The sequence below is a fragment of the Physella acuta genome, unplaced genomic scaffold (assembly GCF_028476545.2).
Source record: "Physella acuta isolate Inbredline_101_S28 unplaced genomic scaffold, ASM2847654v3 ptg000365l, whole genome shotgun sequence".
Lineage (NCBI taxonomy): Eukaryota > Metazoa > Mollusca > Gastropoda > Physidae > Physella > Physella acuta.
This window is the reverse complement of record NW_026731884.1, coordinates 255,371-272,767: the sequence shown is the minus strand read 5'-3', so window position 1 is coordinate 272,767 and position 17,397 is coordinate 255,371. Positions and strand designations below refer to the sequence as shown.

Genomic DNA, 17,397 nt, shown 5'->3' with positions numbered 1-17,397 from the left:
GAGATAGTGTGGTCAGCAATATGTCCAGTCGCCTTTACTTTTCCTAACATCAGTTAGGTACTTATCAGAGCTGGGTGGACTCAAGGACTGTATACTGACTTGAACCCGGATTCGGACTCGAGGCTTACGGGTTGGCAGTCTAGCTCTCTACTGCTAGGCCACTCCATCCATTTGATGTAGCTGATTCATAAAAGTAGCTAATTATTGCTTAGACTGTGAGGTAGCTAATGATTGCTTAGACTGTGAGGTAGCTAATGATTGCTTAGACTGTGATGTAGCTAATGATTGCTTAAACTGTGATGTAGCTAATGATTGCTTAAACTGTGATGTAGCTAATGATTGCTTAAACTGTGATGTAGCTAATGATTGCTTAGACTGTGATGTAGCTAATGATTGCTTAGACTGTGATGTAGCTAATGATTGCTTAGACTGTGATGTAGCTAATGATTGCTTAGACTGTGATGTAGCTAATGATTGCTTAGACTGTGATGTAGCTAATGATTGCTTAGACTGTGATGTAGCTAATGATTGCTTAAACTGTGATGTAGCTAATGATTGCTTAGACTGTGATGTAGCTAATGATTGCTTAGACTGTGATGTAGCTAATGATTGCTTAGACTGTGATGTAGCTAATGATTGCTTAGACTGTGATGTAGCTAATTATTGCTTAGACTGTGATGTAGCTAATGATTGCTTAGACTGTGATGTAGCTAATGATTGCTTAGACTGTGATGTAGCTAATGATTGCTTAGACTGTGATGTAGCTAATGATTGCTTAGACTGTGATGTAGCTAATGATTGCTTAAACTGTGATGTAGCTAATGATTGCTTAGACTGTGATGTAGCTAATGATTGCTTAGACTGTGATGTAGAGAGTGACGTAACGATTGCTTACAATGTTCATCAGCGTCATGACGTAGCTCTCCGTCTTCTCCCGACTACCCAACGCCTCCTGGACCATGTGATCCACCACCACCAACACCTCCAGGTACTTGGTCTTTGCCGCGGCACGTCGCTTCCTCCCTGAGGGCTGGGCTGGGTACACAGACAAACAGACAAACACACATCTCAGATATTTAGGTGTAGCGTTTTTATGATTGTTTGGGGGAGCAACGTTTGGTGGAGCAAAGTTTGGTGGAGCAAAGTTTGGTGGAGCAAAGTTTGGTGGAGCAAAGTTTGGTGGAGCATAGTTTGGTGGAGCATAGTTTGGTGGAGCATAGTTTGGTGGAGCAAAGTTTGGTGGAGCAAAGTTTGGTGGAGCAAAGTTTGGTGGAGCAAAGTTTGGTGGAGCAAAGTTTGGTGGAGCAAAGTTTGGTGGAGCAAAGTTTGGTGGAGCATAGTTTGGTGGAGCAAAGTTTGGTGGAGCATAGTTTGGTGGAGCAAAGTTTGGTGGAGCAAAGTTTGGTGGAGCAAAGTTTGGTGGAGCATAGTTTGGTGGAGCATAGTTTGGTGGAGCAAATTTTGGTGGAGCATAGTTTGGTGGAGCAAAGTTTGGTGGAGCATAGTTTGGTGGAGCATAGTTTGGTGGAGCAAAGTTTGGTGGAGCAAAGTTTGGTGGAGCAAAGTTTGGTGGAGCAAAGTTTGGTGGAGCAAAGTTTGGTGGAGCATAGTTTGGTGGAGCAAAGTTTGGTGGAGCATAGTTTGGTGGAGCATAGTTTGGTGGAGCAAAGTTTGGTGGAGCATAGTTTGGTGGAGCAGCGTTTGGTGGTTTTGTGTGACATTGAAGACATATTTGGCGCATGCGCACATTCAAGTAATGGAACATCGCTTGACACTGCTGACATGACATGACATGACATGACATGACATGACATGACATGAAGGGTTGCAGCAGTAGGTGACCTCTTTGCCAAACATTTGAAACTCACCTGAGTGACATGACATGAATGGTTGCAGCAGTTTTACTCACCTGAATGACGTGACCAGACTTCCGGTTCTGGCGCTGACTGCTCCGGCTCGCACGTGTAAAGTACGTGCGGCTGCGCGCCGTCTGTTCCCTTGTTTGCGCCAGGTTGAAGGAACAAGAGTTCTCTGTCCGTCTGGATGTAGCCAGCCTGGGGGTGGGGGGCGACAGACACACTTGTAGCTAATGTCCCTTTAGGGGTCATGCATTTATGTCGTCCACACGGGGTGGGGAAGGGAGTTCGAAAAAAATCGACAGTTGTGGACTCAGGGTAGGGGGTTGGTTGAACGTGGACGGGGGGGGGGGGGTCTAAAATTCTACATTTTTGTGAACGTCATAAATGGATGACCCCTTAAGTGTGACGGTAGCTAATGTCCCATTTCGCCATGCACATATCCATAATGAAGGTTAAAAGTAAAAGTCCCCCCCCCCTACTTAAAAGATTATAAAGAGGATATTAAACTTGTACTTTTAGTTTTTAGCCTTAACCCTAACCGGACACTAACCCTAACCGGACACTAACCCTAACCGGACACTAACCCTAACCGGACACTAACCCTAACCATGTTCCTAACCTTAACCAACACTAGAGGCGGAGAAGAAGTTGTTTTTAAGGCGTTTTTTTGCATTGATGACGGTGCTAATCTGGACACGATCGAATAATTTTATCAAAAACAGTGGGTTACACAACCCTACACTAGCATGGGTCAGACAACCCTACACTAGCATGGGTCAGACAACCCTACACTAGCATGGGTCAGACAACCCTACACTAGCATGGGTCAGACAACCCTACACTAGCATGGGTCAGACAACCCTACACTAGCATGGGTCACAACCCTACACTGGGTCAGACAACCCTACACTACCATGGGTCACACAACCCTACACTAGCATGGGTCAGACAACCCTACACTAGCATGGGTCAGACAACCCTACACTGGGTCAGACAACCCTACACTAGCATGGGTCAGACAACCCTACACTAGCATGGGTCAGACAACCCTACACTAGCATGGGTCACAACCCTACACTAGCATGGGTCAGACAACCCTACACTAGCATGGGTCAGACAACCCTACACTAGCATGGGTCAGACAACCCTACACTAGCATGGGTCAGACAACCCTACACTAGCATGGGTCACACAACCCTACACTAGCATGGGTCAGACAACCCTACACTGGGTCAGACAACCCTACACTAGCATGGGTTACACAACCCTACACTAGCATGGGTCAGACAACCCTACACTAGCATGGGTCAGACAACCCTACACTGGGTCAGACAACCCTACACTAGCATGGGTCAGACAACCCTACACTGGGTCAGACAACCCTACACTAGCATGGGTCAGACAACCCTACACTAGCATGGGTCTCACAACCCTACACTGGGTCAGACAACCCTACACTGGGTCAGACAACCCTACACTGGGTCAGACAACCCTACACTAGCATGGGTCACACAACCCTACACTAGCATGGGTCAGACAACCCTACACTGGGTCAGACAACCCTACACTAGCATGGGTTACACAACCCTACACTAGCATGGGTCAGACAACCCTACACTAGCATGGGTCAGACAACCCTACACTGGGTCAGACAACCCTACACTAGCATGGGTCAGACAACCCTACACTGGGTCAGACAACCCTACACTAGCATGGGTCAGACAACCCTACACTAGCATGGGTCAGACAACCCTACACTAGCATGGGTCAGACAACCCTACACTGGGTCAGACAACCCTACACTAGCATGGGTCACACAACCCTACACTAGCATGGGTCAGACAACCCTACACTAGCATGGGTCAGACAACCCTACACTAGCATGGGTCACACAACCCTACACTAGCATGGGTCAGACAACCCTACACTAGCATGGGTCAGACAACCCTACACTAGCATGGGTCAGACAACCCTACACTAGCATGGGTCACACAACCCTACACTAGCATGGGTCAAACAACCCTACACTAGCATGGGTTACACAACCCTACACTAGCATGGGTCACAACCCTACACTAGCATGGGTCTCACAACCCTACACTGGGTCAGACAACCCTACACTGGGTCAGACAACCCTACACTGGGTCAGACAACCCTACACTAGCATGGGTTACACAACCCTACACTAGCATGGGTCAGACAACCCTACACTAGCATGGGTCAGACAACCCTACACTAGCATGGGTCACACAACCCTACACTAGCATGGGTCAGACAACCCTACACTAGCATGGGTTACACAACCCTACACTAGCATGGGTCACACAAACCTACACTAGCATGGGTCAGACAACCCTACACTGGGTCAGACAACCCTACACTAGCATGGGTTACACAACCCTACACTAGCATGGGTCAGACAACCCTACACTAGCATGGGTCAGACAACCCTACACTGGGTCAGACAACCCTACACTAGCATGGGTTACACAACCCTACACTAGCATGGGTCAGACAACCCTACACTAGCATGGGTCAGACAACCCTACACTGGGTCAGACAACCCTACACTAGCATGGGTCAGACAACCCTACACTGGGTCAGACAACCCTACACTAACATGGGTCAGACAACCCTACACTAGCATGGGTCAGACAACCCTACACTGGGTCAGACAACCCTACACTAGCATGGGTCAGACAACCCTACACTAGCATGGGTCACACAACCCTACACTAGCATGGGTCACACAACCCTACACTAGCATGGGTCAGACAACCCTACACTAGCATGGGTCAGACAACCCTACACTAGCATGGGTCAGACAACCCTACACTAGCATGGGTCACACAACCCTACACTAGCATGGGTTACACAACCCTACACTAGCATGGGTCAGACAACCCTACACTAGCATGGGTCAGACAACCCTACACTAGCATGGGTCACACAACCCTACACTAGCATGGGTTACACAACCCTACACTAGCATGGGTCAGACAACCCTACACTGGGTCAGACAACCCTACACTAGCATGGGTCAGACAACCCTACACTAGCATGGGTTACACAACCCTACACTAGCATGGGTCAGACAACCCTACACTAGCATGGGTCAGACAACCCTACACTGGGTCAGACAACCCTACACTAGCATGGGTCAGACAACCCTACACTAGCATGGGTTACACAACCCTACACTAGCATGGGTCAGACAACCCTACACTAGCATGGGTCAGACAACCCTACACTGGGTCAGACAACCCTACACTAGCATGGGTCAGACAACCCTACACTGGGTCAGACAACCCTACACTAGCATGGGTCAGACAACCCTACACTAGCATGGGTCAGACAACCCTACACTGGGTCAGCCAACCCTACACTAGCATGGGTCAGACAACCCTACACTAGCATGGGTCACACAACCCTACACTAGCATGGGTCAGACAACCCTACACTACCATGGGTCACACAACCCTACACTAGCATGGGTCACAACCCTACACTAGCATGGGTCAGACAACCCTACACTAGCATGGGTCAGACAACCCTACACTAGCATGGGTCAGACAACCCTACACTAGCATGGGTCACACAACCCTACACTAGCATGGGTCACACAACCCTACACTAGCATGGGTCAGACAACCCTACACTAGCATGGGTCAGACAACCCTACACTAGCATGGGTCAGACAACCCTACACTAGCATGGGTAACACAACCCTACACTAGCATGGGTCAGACAACCCTACACTGGGTCAGACAACCCTACACTGGGTCAGACAACCCTACACTAGCATGGGTCAGACAACCCTACACTGGGTCAGACAACCCTACACTAGCATGGGTAACACAACCCTACACTAGCATGGGTCAGACAACCCTACACTGGGTCAGACAACCCTACACTGGGTCAGACAACCCTACACTAGCATGGGTTACACAACCCTACACTAGCATGGGTCACACAACCCTACACTAGCATGGGTCAGACAACCCTACACTGGGTCAGACAACCCTACACTAGCATGGGTTACACAACCCTACACTAGCATGGGTCAGACAACCCTACACTAGCATGGGTCAGACAACCCTACACTGGGTCAGACAACCCTACACTAGCATGGGTAACACAACCCTACACTAGCATGGGTCAGACAACCCTACACTGGGTCAGACAACCCTACACTAGCATGGGTCACACAACCCTACACTAGCATGGGTCAGACAACCCTACACTGGGTCAGACAACCCTACACTAGCATGGGTTACACAACCCTACACTAGCATGGGTCAGACAACCCTACACTAGCATGGGTTACACAACCCTACACTAGCATGGGTCAGACAACCCTACACTAGCATGGGTCACACAACCCTACACTAGCATGGGTCAGACAACCCTACTCTAGCATGGGTTACACAACCCTACACTAGCATGGGTCAGACAACCCTACACTAGCATGGGTTACACAACCCTACACTAGCATGGGTCACAACCCTACACTAGCATGGGTCAGACAACCCTACACTAGCATGGGTCAGACAACCCTACACTAGCATGGGTCAGACAACCCTACACTGGGTCAGACAACCCTACACTAGCATGGGTCACAACCCTACACTAGCATGGGTCTCACAACCCTACACTGGGTCAGACAACCCTACACTGGGTCAGACAACCCTACACTGGGTCAGACAACCCTACACTAGCATGGGTTACACAACCCTACACTAGCATGGGTCAGACAACCCTACACTAGCATGGGTCAGACAACCCTACACTGGGTCAGACAACCCTACACTAGCATGGGTTACACAACCCTACACTAGCATGGGTCACACAACCCTACACTAGCATGGGTCAGACAACCCTACACTAGCATGGGTCAGACAACCCTACACTAGCATGGGTCAGACAACCCTACACTAGCATGGGTCAGACAACCCTACACTAGCATGGGTTACACAACCCTACACTAGCATGGGTCAGACAACCCTACACTAGCATGGGTCACACAACCCTACACTAGCATGGGTTACACAACCCTACACTAGCATGGGTCAGACAACCCTACACTAGCATGGGTTACACAACCCTACACTAGCATGGGTCAGACAACCCTACACTAGCATGGGTCAGACAACCCTACACTGGGTCAGACAACCCTACACTAGCATGGGTAACACAACCCTACACTAGCATGGGTCAGACAACCCTACACTGGGTCAGACAACCCTACACTAGCATGGGTCAGACAACCCTACACTAGCATGGGTCAGACAACCCTACACTAGCATGGGTTACACAACCCTACACTAGCATGGGTAACACAACCCTACACTAGCATGGGTCAGACAACCCTACACTAGCATGGGTTACACAACCCTACACTAGCATGGGTTACACAACCCTACACTAGCATGGGTCAGACAACCCTACACTAGCATGGGTCAGACAACCCTACACTAGCATGGGTCAGACAACCCTACACTAGCATGGGTCAGACAACCCTACACTGGGTCAGACAACCCTACACTAGCATGGGTCACACAACCCTACACTAGCATGGGTCACACAACCCTACACTACCGTCAGACAACCCTACACTAGCATGGGTCAGACAACCCTACACTAGCATGGGTCAGACAACCCTACACTGGGTCAGACAACCCTACACTAGCATGGGTCACACAACCCTACACTAGCATGGGTCAGACAACCCTACACTAGCATGGGTCAGACAACCCTACACTAGCATGGGTCACACAACCCTACACTAGCATGGGTCAGACAACCCTACACTAGCATGGGTCAGACAACCCTACACTAGCATGGGTCAGACAACCCTACACTAGCATGGGTCAGACAACCCTACACTAGCATGGGTTACACAACCCTACACTAGCATGGGTCACAACCCTACACTAGCATGGGTCAGACAACCCTACACTAGCATGGGTCAGACAACCCTACACTAGCATGGGTCACACAACCCTACACTAGCATGGGTCAGACAACCCTACACTAGCATGGGTCAGACAACCCTACACTGGGTCAGACAACCCTACACTAGCATGGGTCAGACAACCCTACACTAGCATGGGTTACACAACCCTACACTAGCATGGGTCAGACAACCCTACACTAGCATGGGTCAGACAACCCTACACTAGCATGGGTCACAACCCTACACTAGCATGGGTCAGACAACCCTACACTAGCATGAGTCACAACCCTACACTAGCATGGGTCAGACAACCCTACACTAGCATGGGTCACACAACCCTACACTAGCATGGGTCAGACAACCCTACACTAGCATGGGTCAGACAACCCTACACTAGCATGGGTTACACAACCCTACACTAGCATGGGTCAGACAACCCTACACTAGCATGGGTTACACAACCCTACACTAGCATGGGTCAGACAACCCTACACTAGCATGGGTCAGACAACCCTACACTAGCATGGGTCAGACAACCCTACACTAGCATGGGTCAGACAACCCTACACTAGCATGGGTTACACAACCCTACACTAGCATGGGTCAGACAACCCTACACTAGCATGGGTCACACAACCCTACACTAGCATGGGTCAGACAACCCTACACTAGCATGGGTCAGACAACCCTACACTAGCATGGGTCAGACAACCCTACACTAGCATGGGTCAGACAACCCTACACTAGCATGGGTCAGACAACCCTACACTAGCATGGGTCTCACAACCCTACACTAGCATGGGTCAGACAACCCTACACTAGCATGGGTTACACAAACAAAACAGTATGACGTCACGTCCGATCTTACCAAACCGTCGCAAGTCGTGATGGCAGCCGACGATGACGTCACGTTGGCCAGGTAGCCGTAATAAAAGCACGTCTGGTCGATGGTGTGAGCGTATGTGACGTTTTCCTGCGACCACTGGCTGTAGGTCCCTGGCGAGGTCAGCTCGTTCCTGTGTAGCACGATGTCCAGTCTCCTCCTCCTCCACGTCAATGTGACGTACACAGTATCACCGGAAATGGAATGGATTGACGTCTTTTTGCCGTTGACGTCACGCACACGTGGGAAGCTGATCTCCTGGTGCACAGGCCGGCACGGCAAACCTTGACCTGGAGACACAAGACAGCTGATAGCCCCCTCTCCGAATAGAAAAAGTAGGTAATCTAATATATAAAGCTCAATTCTGTATGTAACATGTAATAAGTTTGTCGTTGATATACTTTGATGGATTTAAGTGTTAGATTATTATCGTGCTCATAGTCTAAATTTATGAGTTTAAAAATTACTATTGAAAGTGTTGGGAAATAATTTTCATTTTTCAAACTGATAGTAATAATTGTCGGCATGTTCATTAAACACAATTTTAAAAAATTATCATCTTTTACAAAAAATCTAATTATGTCTGAAAATTATTTATATTTAGTCCTTTAGCACTTACTTCCCTTTGATAAATTAGGAAAACACAATTACTTCCCTTTATAAAACATTGCATTAGTGGAAAAGAATTTACTTTTTATTACTTTGTTTTGGTGTTGGGAAAAAATAATTACATAATTAGCGGGGATTGATCAAGTGCAAATGTTGTAGGTATTTTACGGATAAGCTTGGAGTATTATAATTGTTCATTTGGTTTGGTTTGGCAACTACGTTAGTTTAAGTGAGTGCAAAAGACTATGAATAAGTTGGGGTACTATAGTCGTTTATTAAGCTGAAACAGGCGATTCTGCCCCGGGCTAGACGGTGAGCACTTTGCGTTTATGTTCGCGTTTGTGTTTTCACTGTGTTTAGGTTGGGTTTGCGTTAGTGGTTGCGTTTTGATTTGGTTCGTTTTTGTTCTTTCTTTTTTCGTTTTCGTTTGTGTTTTTTTTTTTTGGGTTTGTGTTTGTATTTGTGTTTGTGGTTGGGTTTGGATTTGGTTTGTTTTCGTTTGCTTTTTTGCTTGTGTTTTTTTTTGTTGGGTTTGTGTTTGTGTTTGTGGTTGGTTTTGCGTTTGGATTTGGTTTGTTTTCGTTTGCTTTTTCGTTTGTTTTTTTCTTTGTGTTCGTATTGGTGTTTGTGGTTGTGGTTGGGTTTGTTGTTAGGTTTTTGTTTTCGTTCGCTTTTTTGTTTGTTTTTTCTTTGTGTTTGTATTGGTGTTTGTGGTTGTGTTTGTTGTTAGGTTTTTGTTTTCGTTTGTATTTGTAATTGTGTTAGCGTTACGTTTGCGTTTTGTTGTTTTGGTTTTGGTTGGTTGTGGTTTGGGTGGGCAATGCCGGGTTTATGATGATTACCAAACACACAGGTAATGGTCTTTAACAGAAAGGTTTTTCACAGAAGCCAGAGCAGGGCCTGGCCGGGACGGCTAGTCTATCTATAAATATAAAAAGCAATGTATGTGTGTGTTTGTCTGTCTTTTATGCATTTCTACACCTTTCATCCGATCGCCATGATACCTTGGGAAGATTTTGAGAATACTCCTGGGGATGTTTATGCGGAAAAAAAAAATATTTCAAATTCGCAGGGGTGGCGCCCCGGCAGGACGCGATTCGATTATTCTCAATATACGGTATATAAAAAATTAACGTCGGATGCGGTTCGACACCGTTCACCCGAGTGCCCTGAAACTTTGGGGAATTGATGAGAACACTCCCGATAAGGCTTCTGTGAACAAAATAATTAAAATTTCTTATGGGAACGCCCCTGGAAGGTGCGATTTTCGTCAATCCACGGTTTGTCGCCCAAACTTCCAGAGCGGCTATTTTACCACTTGGTATCGTCAATCGGGCGTCCAGCATAGCAGGTGATGGGTAGCGCTATTTCGGTGTTAAAATTTCAGCAGGCGCAGTCGCCGGCACCACGGCAATGTTTATTTTATTTATTCATTTATTTTCCAGTCTGTAATTTGCGTACATAATGAACTTTTGAACAACTAACTCAATGAGTTATTTCTCATGATAAATTGTGTACACACGTGTAGGGCCAACGATACAAAAACAAAAACACTCCCGCTGATTTATTATTTCAGTCGCCAGCACACACATTTGCCCTAACGGTTAACGACCAACTCATCAAACAACGAAAAATTTGCCGCCGCTTGACTCATCCAATCAAATGAGACGCTGTCAACAACAGAAGGTGCACGTGACACAGAGGTGTCAGCTGACCGTTAGATCCACCATTTTTTTTTCTGCTTCACAGTTGATCTTCTCGTCAGCTTGGTCGGTCACGTGACCATACCAAGTGCTAATCACGCCATCCGCAACTCAGCGGGCATTCTATATATATATATATATATATATATATATATATATATATATATATATATATATATATATATATATATATATATATATATATATATATATATATATATATATATATATATATATATATATATATAACGGTCATTGCTCGAAGTCGGCCAGAGCAATTATTGGCTGGTCAATGAAGGCGTCGGCATATATATATATATATATATATATATATATATATATATATATATATATATATATATATGTATATATATATATATATATGTATATATATATACGTATATATATATGCGCCTATATTTCACACAGTGTTTCTTCCAGACTTTATTCTCCGGGGGGGGGGGGGGGGGCACTTGATATTTTCGGGTTGGGGGGGGACGACTAAATATTCCTGGGGGCGGACACTGGTAGAAGTATATGATTTCTATATAAACTCCATTTCGTTGGGGTGGGGAGGTAAACTTTCTTCGGGGGAGGCTTGTCCTTCCCCCCCCCCGAAAAGATGCCTGGATTTCACACCACCATCGCTTTTGTGGCACATTTGAATACGTAATGAAGTGTGTGGAGCGTGTGGTGAAGATCAAGAGCCCCCCCCCCCCCCTAGACGTGCCGCTGATTCGATAAGTTCTCTGAAGTAGCCCGTCTCGGATGATCTTCAGATGGTGGAGTGAAAGGGGGAGATAAGTTCTCTCAAGTTGTCATTTTTTACGTCCAACAATTTTTACGTCCAACAATTTTACGTCCAACATTTTTTACGGCCAACAATTTTGCATTTCTATTTGTGCGGTATACGTTTATTGCCTGGGATTGTTGTCGTCGCGTCAAGATTTGACCGTGGCGGTATACATGTGTAACTGCTTCATTAAACAAGGGAGGGGGGGGGGTTGAATTTAAAACAAAACCAATATCTGTCTGTTAGCTCCACGCATGAAACCTGCCCGTTCTTCGGCTGACCGGAGCTAACGCCTCGTCTTGACCTCTTATACAAGCAGCGATGGAAATACGCCATAAATGGGATGACACTGATGCGCATATCAGCCATTTTGAAGACTTCACCGGATTTTCCCGTTCAAAGAAAAATGGGGTCAACTGACCCGCTTTGTTGAAGCCCCGACCTACATCTTTGCTCAACTTTGATGCACGTGCATTACATTTGCGTCTCTCACGTCACGCGGGGCTCAGCTATTCCAAACGACTTCAATTCGACCCCTTCCCCGATAATATGACGTCAAAGGCTGTGGTGTGGGTAAGGGAGCGTGGCTCCCCCTCCCTCCTCCTCCTCCCTCCTCCTCCCCCCCCCCCCCCCCCCCCCCCAGCATACACCTTTAAAATGAGTTGTGAGTTGTCGGATTTAGTTTTAGCTAATGGTGCGCTAGTGTCGATTGATGTCGACTTCAAGATTGAGTCATGTAAACAACAATTTCACACTCTGGGAATCTTTGTGGAATATATATATACTAGGGCATGCTGCCCAGCTTCGCTTAGGCTTTCGAAAACATTGAGAATTTGAATGCTTAATTAATTCGCCCATATAAGGCGCCGGTCAGTCGAGGTCAGTTTTGACCCCCTCATCGTAGACTTTTCGGCCAACCGGCCAACGTGTTCTGTCGCCCCAAGGCAAGATCCTGCCAAATTTGAAGCGCCTGCGGCACCGGGAAGTGCCCTATCGGGCACCTGACAACTTAGCTTTATAGATAATCTAGATCTAGATCTAGAATATCTCTAGATCTATATGATCTAGAATCTCTAGATCTAGATGATCTAGAATATCTAGATCTATATAATCTAGAATCTCTAGATCTATATGATCTAGAATCTCTAGATCTAGATGATCTAGAATATCTAGATCTATATCAATATCTAGATCTAGAATCTCTAGATCTAGAATCCAAATAGATAAAATTATTTTTTTAAGTTTAGGCCGAGAAAATCGTATTGTATACATTTCATAGCGTACATAGCTCTAAATCATATTTGAATGAAATAGTTCATTGAAATAGTTCATTTTTTAAAATTCTAAACTCGGAAGATGACGTCATCAGTTTTGTGCTGTTTTTCTATTTAGTGTAAACAATAAGCGACGTCATTGTTAAATGTGTTCTTGTCCCAAGTTTATACACTTTTCCGGTTGCATAAATAATACTGTTTCTCTACATTCGAATACGCCTTTATTTTTTATTTTTCTTCTTTAAATAAAATTGTGGTTATACATTTAAAACATCTAACATATTATTTTCAACAAAAGTCCGTATAAAGGTATCCATATATCGCTGCCGATTCTGACGTGATATCCGGCGAAAATATTTTGCGGACAGAGAGAGAGAAGTGCGAACACGTGTGGTTTTATATATTAGGATATATATATATATATATATATATATATATATATATATATATATATATATATATATATATATATATATATATATATATATATATATATATATATATATATGTCTGTGTGTCTGTGTGTGTGTGTGTGTGTGTGTGTGTGTCTACACCAGCCCTTTGCCCTAACTACAGAGAAACCTGAGTGCATGTTCGTGCAGGGAGCTAAGAAATCTCGCGTCTACCTGGTTACCTGAGCTAACATTTGGGGAGTTGAGCTAACACGACCTGAGCTAACATTTGGGGAGTTGAGCTAACACGACCTGAGCTGAGAAGGTCAAGAGATCGGGTTACTATGACCCGCAATACAATATGTATGTAGCCTGTAAATATATAGACGGGTGACCGTCCGAGCCCTGACTGGGTGTAAGCAAGAACATAGTGGTCAAGTTCTAGACTTAGAGGTGTAACAGCCAACATAGTGGTCAAGTTCTACACTTAGAGGTGTAACAACCAACATAGTGGTCAAGTTCTACACTTAGAGATGACCTCTGTAACAGCCAACATAGTGGTCAAGTTCTACACTTAGAGGTGTAACAGCCAACATAGTGGTCAAGTTCTACACTTAGAGGTGTAACAGCCAACATAGTGGTCAAGTTCTACACTTAGAGGTGTAACAACCAACATAGTGGTCAAGTTCTACACTTAGAGATGACCTCTGTAACAGCCAACATAGTGGTCAAGTTCTACACTTAGAGGTGTAACAGCCAACATAGTGGTCAAGTTCTAGACTTAGAGGTGTAACAGCCAACATAGTGGTCAAGTTCTACACTTAGAGGTGTAACAGCCAACATAGTGGTCAAGTTCTACACTTAGAGGTGTAACAACCAACATAGTGGTCAAGTTCTACACATAGAGGTGACCTCTGTAACAGCCAACAGCACAAAACAGCCAACCATCAACAGCCGATAATTAGACGGCACGCTAGCCAACACCACAACAGCCAAACAAACATTCCAGATCTTCATCTTGTTGATAAAGTAAGGTATTCCTTTCAAACCTTCCATAGCACCCCACTGCTAGTTTATTATCTTTATAAATGAGAAGTAATGACGTAATCGAAGTTTGTGCCAGAACTTCACAAATCGCCCGGCTTTAAAAGTGCTGGTCCAGCAAATACACAACCTGGTTAGACTTGTTAGCAGTGTTTGTTCCAGACTTTTTTCTCCGGGGGGCACTTGAAATTTTCGGGGGGGGGGGGGGGGGCGGACACTCTCAAAAGTATATATTTTCTATATACATTCCATTTCATTCGAGGGGGGTGGGGGGCGGTAGACTCACCTTATTTCGCTGAGACAAAATGTCACATTTAAAACACTCACCATATTTCGCTGAGACCAACGTACAAGTCTAAAGGGGAGAAAACCAAAGCAAAAAGTTTTTAGTTTGCATATCAAACAGCATTCGAAAAACCTATTACACAGCATCCAACAAACATATCACACACATCTATTCCTAACTCTTACCCTATACCTAAACCTATCTCTAACTTATCCTACACCTAAACCTATCTCTAACTTATCCTACACTTAAACCTATCCCTAACTCTTACCCTACACCTAAACCCAACCCTAACTCTTACCCTACACCTAAACCCAACCCTAACTCTTACCCTACACCTAAACCCAACCCTAACTCTTACCCTACACCTAAACCTAACCCTAACTCTTACTCTACACCTAAACCCAACCCTAACTCTTACCCTACACCTAAACCCAACCCTAACTCTTACCCTACACTTAAACCTATCCCTAACTCTTACCCTACACCTAAACCCAACCCTAACTCTTACCCTACACCTAAACCCAACCCTAACTCTTACCCTACACCTAAACCTAACCCTAACTCTTACTCTACACCTAAACCCAACCCTAACTCTTACCCCACACCTAAACCCAACCCTAACTCTTACCCTACACTTAAACCCAACCCTAACTCTTATCCTACACTTAAACCTATCCCATTCTCCCTATCTTTAACTCAGTGGTTGTTAACTTTTTTTTTTATTTCCCGAACCCCATCAGTTCCATATACTCATTCATCGAACCCTTCCAAATTAATAGTTCTATCGTCCGCACTGACTCAATCCGTTCGTGGTTCTACCTTTTTTTTCTGGGGGGGGGGGGGAGGGGGAGGGGAGGATAATTTACACATGTTTAACTGATTTGTGGGTTTATGAACGTATGGAAATGACCGGAGGCAACTGACAGGAGGGGGGTGGGGGTGGGGGGGGAATGTCCTACTCCCTCTTACAGGCTATCACGTAACTTCACACTGAAGCTATTGGCAACAAATGTATGTCTAGACGGGGGTAAAGAAATGATGACCAACCTGGCAGAGAGCTAGGATACAACATACGAGCAAGTGTCCAGATAAGTTACTCCAGTAAAAGCCAAATATAGAAAACATTGTAACAATTGCTTTAAATTATTGAGCTTATTCGATAAAACTTGAATACATTAAATGAACGTATCTGTCATATATATATATGTATGTATAGAACTCGCTGTTCACAGAAACTGAACAAATGAAATGAACATATCGGTCGTATAAGTTTTTGTTCACAGAAAAACATAGAATGCTCCTTAAGTTCCAGAGTTTGAAAAATTGGTCTCACATGACCACGTGACTGGTGTGAACGGTAAACTCCAACGTCTGCTGTTTTCGGTCCGTCTGCTCCACTGACACGCATGCGCCACTTAATAAGCGGAGAGCTCTAATGTTTTCACGCGCGAAAAGAAAAGGAAAAATAGAAGGAAAAAACCGCCGCGTCATCAAGGAGTGATTATGGCAGTGAGTGCAAGTTGTGCTGGTGGGGGTAGGGGTAGCATTTCATTGACATCTGTTCAAATACTGATGGTAGATTTATTGTTTGTTTATTGGGTGAACACGAAGTATCTTCTGCGTTTTCTTCTCCCACAGTTTGCCACGCAAATCTGAGTTGCCAGTGAACTCAATGTTAACCCACTTTTAATGCAGCGATTTCGGTCAAATTTTCCAGATGCTTTCGTCTCGGGTGACAATGCAAGAATATATAATTTGTAATCTATTTAGACATTAGTTTAGTTATTAAAATGTAATTATAAGATGACTAAATTCAAGAGTAAAATAATAGGTAACAAGACAAAATAATCAGAGTTTCTTCCAGGCATCTCTTCGGGGGTCAGAACTGCAAGATTCGTCTGAGTGTAATGCATTTTTGTGAGGGGGGGGGTGGAGATTTAGTGTGTGTGTGTGCGAGTAGATTTCCATGTTTTGAGTTAGTTATCAGATATGAACTGGTAAAAAAGAGCAGGATGATGTGATTAGCTCAATAAAGATGGCGGGTCGTCTGGCATGGGCGTGGATATTTGAGAGCCACTTCAGAAAGGCGGGGGGGGGGGGGGGGCTGAATAGGGTACATCCAGCCTCGAGCTAAGGTTAGTCACTACAACAGTAGCCACATGTAGCCACATGTAGCCACATGTAGTCACATATAGCCACATGTAGTCACATATAGCCACATGTAGCCACATGTAGCCACACTTAGTGGACTTGGTTTGACAGTCGAATCAATGACTGGGAGCTAGCAGTGGCACTAGATTTATCCCAACGAACAAGCATCGGTAGACAGAAAATAAACAGGAAAGGTAGACAGACACAAACAAGCGTAACTCATGTGCAGACATTAAATAAACTCGGCCATTGATGTTTTTTATAGCCCGATATTTGTAACGAACGGGAATTCCCAGCTCACTCTCCCACCATTTTGCTGAGCTGTGGGCTCAATGAACACACGATAAAAACATTTGGCAGAACCTGGAAGGGGGGGGGGGGGGACGACTTAAACAAACAGAGCGCTTGCTGGCCTAGAACTTCTTTCACAAGTTACAACCGTTT

General features: G+C 45.2%; 1 protein-coding gene across 1 annotated transcript in view; it reads right to left on the bottom strand.

Annotated features, from left to right (window-relative positions):
- LOC131941556 (A disintegrin and metalloproteinase with thrombospondin motifs 2) overlaps positions 1-16,222 on the bottom strand; it is a 58,240-nt gene extending 42,018 nt beyond the window's left edge. The window contains exons 1-5 of the mRNA XM_059300850.1: positions 15,850-16,222; positions 14,841-14,868; positions 8,684-8,988; positions 1,910-2,054; positions 896-1,035 (exon numbers count right to left, since the gene is read on the bottom strand). Coding sequence (XP_059156833.1) covers positions 896-1,035; positions 1,910-2,054; positions 8,684-8,988; positions 14,841-14,868; positions 15,850-15,927 — 696 coding nt within the window. The 5' untranslated portion in view covers positions 15,928-16,222. The remainder of the gene's footprint in view (positions 1-895; positions 1,036-1,909; positions 2,055-8,683; positions 8,989-14,840; positions 14,869-15,849) is intronic.
- Positions 16,223-17,397: the final 1,175 nt, after the last annotated feature.